General features: G+C 42.5%; 1 protein-coding gene across 4 annotated transcripts in view; it reads left to right on the top strand.

Annotated features, from left to right (window-relative positions):
• LOC307205051 (acylphosphatase-2-like) overlaps positions 1-10463 on the top strand; it is a 35389-nt gene extending 24926 nt beyond the window's left edge. For 2 of the 4 annotated variants that reach the window (XM_079957329.1, XM_079957330.1), the window contains 4 exons: positions 2711-2909; positions 5078-5094; positions 6242-6351; positions 9814-10463. In XM_079957329.1, the coding sequence (XP_079813455.1) occupies positions 2855-2909; positions 5078-5094; positions 6242-6351; positions 9814-9928 (297 nt within the window). In that variant the 5' untranslated portion in view covers positions 2711-2854 and the 3' untranslated portion in view covers positions 9929-10463. Of the gene's footprint in view, positions 1-172; positions 386-588; positions 672-2710; positions 2910-5077; positions 5095-6241; positions 6352-9813 lie in introns of those variants that run through there. The other 2 variants (XM_079957328.1, XM_079957331.1) reach the window with 2 other exon arrangements.
• Positions 10464-10715: the final 252 nt, after the last annotated feature.

Genomic DNA, 10715 nt, shown 5'->3' with positions numbered 1-10715 from the left:
TCCAAACTCACATTTCATTTTCCCCTAATCAGGCGCATGTTCAAAGTCCATTTGGGGGGGGGCCTAATCTGGGGTAAAATGGTAAAAAAAAAAAGCTCAACAACTTCAGTCCTAAAAAAAGGCCCAATAACTTTGGGGTAAAATCGTAAAAAAAGCAACAATTTTAGTTGGCCCTCATGTGTGTTCACTTTATCAAATCTGGCCCTCTTTGAAAAAAGTTTGGGCACCCCTGCTAAACACACCTACCCACTCCTACCACATTCACATTATTAAAATTACTGGGTGTACAGACATTGGTTTCCTTGCCAACCTTGTTCGATCTCCTATTTTCCGCCCCTAATGCTAGCACATTATGCTGCCCACCCACGCCCCTTCAAATGGCAAGGTAAGGAGTTTTGAGGTCAAACTTGTTTTGGTTGAAACATAGGGTTCCTGGCATTGAAGGGGAAAGTGGGTATTTTTTTCCCAACCTTGTGGAGGAAACAAAATGGGGCCGTGATGGTCATTTATAGTGGTGTGCTGGAAGGAAGGGTGGCAGAACTCCAGGACTTTTTTTTTTTTCAGGTCAGAAGTAATGGAGCTGTATGCTGAAGCACCTGGAAAGTGAATGCATCTTTCAAGTTTGTTTGAAACTAAGGAAGTCAGAGAATGAGGGAAATGATCAAGCAGAGGTTGGATACGTCTTTCCTTTTCTTATATGGGGTTCCTAATTCATACTAGTAGTTTAAATGGCAGCAATTCTTTGCAAGGTTGTTTGCATTCCTAAGTAAAAGCTAAAGGCTGCAATTCAGCTGGCTGAAGATCTCTGTATGCTTTACAACCTGAGCCTATGCAGTCTGAAGTAAGCACCACTGAGGTCAGTGATATTTACTTCCAATAAACTGTGGATAGGATTGCAGTCATGCTGATCTTCATGTATTAGATATTCATTGAACGTGTACTTCTGCTCCTTGATGTCTGTGTATGCATGCATTTGGGATCAACACAGCTGTCTGCATTTTGGAGCTCTCCTTGGAGGTTTGGTTATGGGGTCTGTCATGATGAGCTCCTGCACTTCAAGATTAACCACTGCATCACAGAGAGAGAATCTCAAATTCATTAGTTTAGGCCAGGCAGATGGCTTCTGTCTGTAACTATGGCATTTGGGATTCCTAATTTTAAAAAGAACAGGAAAAAAGGGTAATACCTGACTTCCAAGGTTGACATGAGCACACAAATCACTCGTGAAGCTGTTAGTGTCATGTGTACCACATGATCACGCATGCCAACCAGGTGCTGCACCCATTGTTCCCTGTAACAATGCAAGGAATCTGGGAAGAAGGCGTTTGGATTGTGCAGGTGCAGATGCCTGAGAAAGACAATTAAAATGTATCGGGTTGACCCTGTTAATTGCAGCATTCTTTCAGAGGCCTAGAAACAGGAATAAAGAGGAATAAACAATGGGCTGGATCATACATAATGCCAAAACATTACAGAAAATAAGCCCTGAACACATAATATGTGCTATGTGAATCCTAAATAGGAATATAATAAAATGCCTTATACCAGGTCAGGTTAATTGTCTGTTGAGAGCAGTAATGTTTACTTTGACAGCAGCCCTCCAAGGTCTCTTGAGTTTCAGAAGCAGTGTTGCCCCCTGAGGTTTTGCTGTGTCTCATCATTACATCTTATGGTATACAGTAAACTATAAAGCACCTCAAATTGGTTATTTACCCTTCCTGCTATGTCAAAGCAGCAGGAAAAGAAGAAGGTGCAAATGTGGCCTAAAGAAGCCTGGCATTCCCCCCCCCCCTTTAAAACTATGGCTTTTCTTGCAGACTGTCACTACTTCATAAAGCAGAAGGGACACTCCTTCTTTCATAATGCATAGAAATAGAACCTGAGTCTCTCTTCTATTTTGCATTTTGATGTGGCAACCTTTCATGAAAGTGCCATACATTTCCATGGGGGTTGAGTTTGGCATGGCATGTTCTGTTTTTCTGTTTTTTTTTTTGTTTTTTTGTTTTTTTGTTAACGTATCATGGGTTACAGTTATGGATGGGTACTAATCTGGTTCAGTTTTATTTTATTGCAAACCTACCTAATTTGTACTTTCCAAAACAATATGCAAACAAATAAAAGCTATCCTTCGAAATCCACACTTCAATAAAATAATACGTGTCAAATGCATACATTAGGGGAAAATGTGTACAAAAAGGTATATAGTAGTGAAAATAGTATATAAAATGCATTGTGTTAGGGAAAATTGCTTGAAAAATGTGTAAATCAGACAACATCTCATATAAAAATATGTAAGGAGAATAGGACATTACTAGTCGGAAGCAGGCTAGATTGTTGTCCTTCTGCCTTCCTAATGTTGTTATTTTTGTCCTATGGATTACCGGTATGCACTGCAGCAAGGCAACCTTGCAGGCAGGGTTGAAAAAATGTCAAAATCCTAGGTGTTTGAATAAAATGTTAGGCACCGGAGGTATTCGTAACTCTGCTTGCACAGTAAATGTCACCTGTAGGTACAGCATCCAATTGTAACACGAGATCAGGTTCCTTCACATTAGATCACACCTAAGAGAGGAGAGTTGAGGACCTGATTTATGCTTCAGATTTTAACCCTCTCTCTCCCCCCACAACCCTTTTGCTATGGGCTTGAGGATTCTTTGTACCTGTCTGGCTGAAAGATGAGAGAGACTCTCTTCCTGTTTCTTTTTTCCAGGTAGGCCACATCCCCTGGTTCTCTGCGGCTGAATTTAGTAACACAGGCTGGCCAAACTGACTGCAGTGTGAAGCAGATCGAATAGCACACCCCTCTCCGTCTCTGTGGAAGCTCCTAACAACTGCCCGTGGCCTGCACTGAACCATGGCTGCTTCTGTTCTCTGGGCAATCGACTATGAGGTTTATGGGGAAGTCCAGGGTGAGTCTGTTTAGTTTCCCCCATCCCTTGTACTGCTATTGTGCTGCTCTGGGTGGGATTTTTGTGCATGGGCTATGGAGATGGTTGCTCAGTTCCCCTGCGGCTCATACTGCAAATAGTATAGCCCTTGAAATAAGATGCTAGCAGCAGAGCCCTCTCCTCCAACTGCAGAATCTTTATTCGGCTCTAACTGCAGCTAGGTTGGCTGGAGCTGCTGTGCAGCTAGAATGACAGTCTGCAAGGACTCCAGAGGAACTTAATTGAAGATAATACACACGGGTGTATATGGAGGAAACTAATTGGGAACATTAATGCAATTGGGTGTTGGATCTGCATATCCTAGAGCACAGTAGGAAGGTGCTGTATCTTTGCGGTGTGGAGATCTGGGCCATTACAGGGAGGGAGGCTGAGCATCCTTGATTCAACCTCATTTACTTGATTTAATCCACTCCCCCACCCCACTCTATTTAAAAAATAGCAATTTTGTAACGTGATCTGTAACATTCAGGATGCAGCATAACCTAAGCCACCACAGTACAGAAATGAGAACTCGAAAGAGCTGCTTCTGTGGCAAAAAGGAAGAAATTTGGGTTCTTGTGCTGCATCCTTTGTCACTTAGGTCTTAGTGACAGGATGTGGTAGGTTTGCCTTTTAGACTGTCAGCCCTTTGAAGTGCAGGCTAGAGCTAGTTTCACATTATCGGACATACAATGGGCCAAAAAATCATGTTACCTCTAGGCCCTAGCTATTAGCTGAGTTACTGTGATTTAATGGAATGTTCAACAATATCCTTGCAGGATCTAACTGCTCAGATTGAACATGTACAGTATGCTAAAAAAGAATGGAGCTTCCATAAGGGAAGATGATTTTGAATGGAATTAACTTCACGTGGGACACACCAAAAAGAGATGTGTGCTGTTGAGAGAAAGGACGTAGGCAAACAAAGGTGCTGGGGGGTGGGTCAGGGAACTAAGGGGGAACAAAGGCTACAGAAGTGATATGAGCAAAGTTTCAGATTGAAGGCACTCCATTAACTGCCAAGTGGGTCATGATTTCATGGGTAAATGATAGGACAGGGAGATTCAGGTGGCAGGTACAACAGTTAGGGACAAGAAGGTGCAGATTAGGATGTGATGGATTGACACAACAAGATATCCCTTTCAGTAATAAAAAATGACAACTTACCACTAAAACAAATACGGTAAATCATATACATTTTGAGAGCTAGAGTGAGCACGTTGGGGGAGAATCAGGGAGGCCCATGTTTAAACCCTATTCAGCCATGAAGCTCACTGAATGACTTTGGGCCAGGCGCTCTCTTAAGCTTTCCAGGGCTGTGAGGGCAAATAGGTGGCGAAGGACGTGTGCTGCCTTGAGCATCCTGGAAGAAAAGTGGGATAGAAGTGTAATAGGGAATAAACTAATACATAAATATCAGGAGGAAAAGCTGGGGAAATCAGGCATAAAGATTGGAACACAGCTTGCTGAAGGCAAAAGCATAATCACCACTAATGAGAAAGTATTAAATCCAAAATGAAAGTCAGTATTAGACCAGTCAAATAAAATTGTGGGCAACCGACCATTCAAATGATATCAAATAATCAAGCATTTAAACAAACAAACAAACAAACACCAATTTATTAGAATGGGGTGGGGGGGCAGTGAAGAAGAAGAGAAGAATTCTAAAATCTATATTAAGGCAATATATATGAAGATTATGCTAATTACAAAATCTGCTTTCCTTCAGAGTGAGGGACCAGTCCCTCACAGATGTGTCACTAGATCACATGGAAGCATAGGCCAGTTAGCAATTGTATACTTGCAGGTGTGATAAATACTTGTGTGTCGCCTAGGAGTTCCCTTTCCAAAATCCCTAAAATTTCAACACATTGTTGGTAGTTGAAGCCACATGGCTTGATTGGGAAGAGAGAAACAATGTAACACAGCCTGTTCATTAAGGAGGTGTGCCATGAGGCGTGCTGATGTCCTGCTAAATATCTGGCTGCCCACTGTGAGAACAGGATGCTGGACTAGATGGGACACAATCACTACTGGAGGGAACAGAAGACTGGACTATAGATACACTAAATATGTAGCTATAGGACTTTGATTGTTGATACTTTGATGAATATGATCGCTGACTGACTTCTCTTTCTTTCATCTTCTAGGTGTCTTCTTTAGAAAGGTAGGATATATCTGCGTGTGAGATATGGTGAGGCATTCTACAGCCAAATTGTAGCGCTTAAGACTGCAAAGGCTGATGTTTCTACTTGGACGGTATATTACTGGAATAGCTGGAGAGAGCACTTCTCAAGCCAGCTTCCGAAGCTTGTACTCCTCCTGTATACAGGTCCAAGTCTAGTGTAGAGTAATGTATACCCAGAGAAGCTGCCCATAGGAGCAGAGAGGAGAGTATGGCATTTGGAAGCAAACTCAAGCAAACTAAACTGTAGAGAACAAAGCAGTCTGACTCCTGACTTGCTAGTAGTAAACATCAATGTCAGTGTGAACCTAGGAGGTTTATATACCTCTTCCAGCCAATGAGATGTCAAGACTGGGAGGCAATCAGGGCCTTAGAAATCTCTGTAGGAAGAGAGAAAGATTTCATTGCTGTTGATGTTGTGGGTTGCTTGGTTTTGCCATAGTAGTACTGTTGGTTTTGTTTCCACCAGGGTACAAACAGGCAGAGATATTATTTCATTTCATTTTTTTCATTTCACTTTTAATTTGTATACCGTCTTTCTATTTAACAATACCCAAGGTGGTTTACAAGCTGAAGAAACAAAGAATGTACACCTTATAACAATCTAATCCAATACGGAAATGTGATAATAAAACATAACTTTAAAATAAGCAACTTATATCAAATAAAGTAATATTCAACAATCCATTGGAATAGTATAGAATAATATTAACTATCAACATATAAAAATTAAACAGAAATCCACTCTTAACAATTATAACTAATTTCTAAACTATAATCAATAAAACAACGGCAAGTCAAAGTGCATAAAAGAACAATAATAATTCCACAGGTACTATGCACATATGCTATGGGGAAATGAAGCAGAACCCTAATAATACTTCTTTGTTCACTTTGCGCTGTCAACATTTCCAGGAATGAAAACATTTGTCCATCTGAAAAGAGACCTCACAGAGCATATACCACTGACTGAGCTTCCATGTCACCTGGCATAATCACAAAACTCAATGAAGGCAGCTCACTCATTCAGCCACCAGTCATCAAATGAAGAAACTGAGCAATGTATGTGCCATTGAGAATCAGCCTTGCAAGCTTCCCTGACCACTATCTTTCTGGCTTTTTTCACCAGTACACAGAAGAGCAGGGGAGGAAGTTGGGAGTGGTTGGCTGGGTGAAGAACACTGCCCACGGGACAGTGACCGGACAAGTGCAAGGGCCCAAGGAGAAAGTGGAGATCATGTAAGTATGTGAACTGGGCTCCTTCAGCAGTGGCTGAGGGAAGGGCTGACCTTACAATGAGGCAGCTAATTCGGTTTGTTATGAAAGGGCTGCAAATTATTAGTTATTTAATATATTGTTGTTATATATATATTTACTGCCTGGGAAATGTGCCTGTGGGATTTTCTGTATTGGGTGCTAAAATAACTTGGCCAGCCTTGGATACGATGCACTTTGACTTGCAGCTTCAGGGCCTGTATTTTGGGGATTGAGTGAGGGGTGGTGTCAGCTAAGCAGAGTATAAAGGGTTAAAGGGGAACCACTTAATTTGCTTAGCTGACTAGAAAAGGTCAGGGTGAAGGAGAGGGGGAGAGGGGCACAACTTTGTGCATCATGCGGAATCTGCTTTGTTCATGGCATTAACAAGATGGAAACTGGAGACAAACCTTGGAACACGAGCTCCCCATAAAATCCAAGACTTGTTGGACTTGATCATAGACAGAGCACCCTGAATCCACCACAGCAAGTCCCATACATCTATGTTTCAACACTGACACTTTATGTTACTCAGCAGAGTGAGGCACAGGGCATTGGGCATGTATATAGATGTCAGGCAAACTCCTTCCTTAACCAGAGTCTCTCTTGAGCCATCTCTTTTTTTTGTTGTTGTTGTTGTTAAATATCTAGTGCCCTGCCTGAATACAGAACTAATGTACCACTTCAGGTGAATAAACCTCCCCATTGAAAGAGACAGGGCAAGATTTATAGCAAAGTTCAAAAGCCTGGTCTTTGTTATGTTCAAAATTAAATTGCAAAGGGAGAAACGAGGGGGGAGCATTTCATCTTAAAAGTGATTGTCATGGTTACTTGTATATTCTTTCTAATATCCAGAGATGTTGGTGCTGCTGTGATCTGAAACATGGGAAGTGGGGTGACTGCCCCCTTGTCCTTCCAAAATGGCATCCCTGGTTCTTATCTGGAGGAAAACTGGTGGGATGAAGAAGGATAAATGGCCTGTAATAATGGTTCCCATTATCCTTATCTGAAGAGAGCCTGGCATTGGCAATCTGTACAGCCTTCAATCCCACTCCACCCCTCCCTCCCCTCTCCATCTGAAGTGTCTAAATAGGGCACCTCCCCAGACTCTCCCTCAACAGTGAATTGACACCCTGTAAATTTGAGACTTGGGTCAGTTTGCAATTAGGAAGTTGGTCCAGGAGGAGATGGAGAAAATTGCTTTATGAATTTGTGAGCAGCAGCAGCAGCAGTGGGTGGGGGTGGGGGTGGAGCAAGGGAGTGGAGAAGGGGGTGGGGAGAGGGATGGTGCGCTCCCAGGGCGACCCTGGGGGTTTGTGGTGATGGTGAGACAGCTTCTCTAACAACGGGCTCTGTCACCTTCAGAGAGATGACAACCAGAGGCAGTTTCTATAGCGACAAGTCTTCCCCCCATCACCTTGAAGTTACATAGAGAGAGGGAACATGCAAGGAAACTGGGACAGTTTCCATAGCAACCAGCTTCTCCATTTCTTCCACCTTCATGTCTTTGAGGGGGGAGGGGGAAATTGGGGCCGCTTCCATAGCAACCATACTACTCCATCCCTTGCAGGAGATAAGCAGGAGTGAGATAATCCATAGCAACATGTATTCCACCACCCCACCCCACCCCGCATTTACTCTCTCCTCCTCCTGCTCTCTTTTTTTCAGATCCTGGCAGGGAATAACAAAGCAAAAGTGTACAGCCATCTATTGAGCCCCCACTCCTTTTCAATTAGGGTTCAGGTGGGAATCTGTAGCGCCCCCCCCCACGTGTACCCCCCATATGCACTCACTTCAATTTTTGAAATGGAAGAACAGCTGAGTAAGTTTATCGTGCGTGGGCAATGTTTGAACAGCTTTATTTTTCGTTAACGGGAGAGCTTCATTCATGGGTTCTTTGGACTTTTTGAGGATGAAAAAGCTTTCCTCCAGGTTCCTCAGATGCTTCCTTCCTGACTAAACAAACAAACAAACAAACAAACAGACAGACAGACAGACAGACAGACAAACAAAACAACAAACAGGTTTATTATTTTTTGCTGAATGTGGGCAACTATTTCTCATTAGAGGCTGGGTAAATTGGCAATTGGCAGCTTACGGTACATTTTAAACCAAAACAAATATATTCTTGTTGCGCCTTAAAGACTAGCAGTTTTATTTTGGCATAAACCTTTGTGGATTAGAGTCTGCTTTGTCGGATGACCATAGGCCTGGAAAGCTTATCCCATAATAAAACTGTTAAAATTCCCAGCAGATTTTTTGAGTGTTTCTAGAAAGGTGTTTATTGTGGAATAGATATTTCAAAGGCTTGCAATGGTGGGGTGTTTTCTGTTTGTTTGTAGAGTCCACATGATGGCATGAAAATGCCCCCACCCCCATTAATCTGGATTTACCCTTTCCTGGAAAAAACCTGATACTTAAAAAAAAGAAGAAAAAGCCGTTGCCAGTCACCTGTTTGTGATATCTGAACAACCTACTTGCAATAATAGTCTGAATTAGTCCTCAGTCTGCAAGCATTTGTGTGTTCTTCATACTGCAACAGACTAATGCAGCTACCTCTCTGGAAGCAGTTACTTTAAACTGAATGCTCACTGGGTCAGGGGCCTATCTTTTTAGTTTAATCAGCAAAGCACCACATACTTCATAGACATTGTCCAGGATATTATTATTCATCTATGACATTGGTATACATTATGCTTTTCGACCATAATGGTTTTTGAAGTATTTCTAACTAACAGTGCAACAGTAATAAAAATAATGTAAAATACTAATTAAAGTAATTTAGAACTATCACCAGCTAAAGGAAGCAAAAGAGCAAACAGAAGAGGAAAACAGTTATGGAATATGCTCCAAACTAGAAAGGCACAGCAAAGCAGAAAGATCTTTATTCCCCTTGGAAAGAGAGATAACATACTAGCCTAATCTCAAGGAGGAAAGGATTCCACTGTTTTGGGGCAACTATCAAAAAGTCCCCGCTCTAACTGTTCAGGATATGAGCCTGATTGAGCCCTAAAATTGGAGCAGGAAATGAATTTATTTTGCCCAGATTGGCTAGTCACTATGTCATGAATCTACCCCTCATCTGCCCTGGCATGGCTTAGTTTCTTGTGTCAGCTGGAGCCAATTTCTCTGAATCTTTATTTAGTGTACTTAATGGAAGAACATAAGTAAAGTCCTGCAGGATCAGACCAAAGGCCTTCAGTTATCATAGCAGTCAACCAAATGCCTATGGGAAAGTCCCATTCTTTCTAGCAGAGAGAGAGCGAGAGAAAGAGAGACGTGTGTGTGTGTGTGTGTGTGTGTGTGTGTACACACTAGATTTGATTACCCTTTGGTTCCGTCAATATCCATGTTCCTTTTATGACCATGCAGAGAGCACAGGTGGGACTAAAAGAGAGACGAGGGTAGCATGGGTGGGTTGCTAACTTGTGTTCCTTTCCTCTGTAGGAAGAACTGGCTACGCAGCGTAGGAAGTCCCATGTCTCGTATTGACCAGGCTGTGTTCTCCAATGAGAGGGAGATCAGTACCCTCGAGTTCCAGTCCTTCACCACCAAATACTAGAGCCTGCTGGCTGGTCAGGATGGGATGTCCACCTCCAAGAACAAGGAGGGATACTCCACTCAGAAGGAAGCACCACTCTCCCTTTCTGGGACAGGCTGTGCTGCTGATGACCGAATTCGACTGTGTTCTAGGCCCATGGCACTTCAAGTACCCTTTTGGATCCTTCCAGCTGCTAGCTATCTGGAAAGTACCAGTTGCCCACTGGTGTCTATAAAGAGGTTGTAAGCTCTTTTGTTGCTTTCCATCACTTATGAGGGGGGCAGAGGCAGAAAAGAGAAAAATCAATTGGTGGGGCCTTGCCTACATCCGTCTCTCCAGGAGGCCTTCCACAATGTTATTTTCACAATGTGTTCACGAGCACTATTGGCTGGTTTTCGAACCCTCTTTTGGACAACCATAGGAATAAAAGGCTTTTGAATAACAGGTAGCTCCTCAGTTACACACTTGCTCACTAGAGCCATGCTGTTCTCCCCTTCACATCAGTGCCCCACTCAGAATAATATTGGCTCATTAAATATTACCTTAAGAAAGAAAACGAATGGCCTCTTCTTTTTGGGAGTTGGGTAAGGTCAGGTGTGGGCAGGACATTCTTGGATAAGGAAGATAATTTATGTTTCCGGAAAATCTTATTGAAAAACCTGAAGATAAGAGTTAGGAAGCAGAAGGTGAGTGGGGGAATGCAATGGTCTAGTGTTGGCAACATGCAGGCCTTCCCCCATCAAGGCGTGGCCTGCTTTTCGACACATTAAAGCTCAGCTGTGTTATATATTTTTCTGAATAAGTAATG

The sequence above is a fragment of the Podarcis cretensis genome, assembly GCF_951804945.1.
Source record: "Podarcis cretensis genome assembly, chromosome: 16".
Lineage (NCBI taxonomy): Eukaryota > Metazoa > Chordata > Lepidosauria > Squamata > Lacertidae > Podarcis > Podarcis cretensis.
This window is presented reverse-complemented; position numbering and strand designations above follow the sequence as displayed.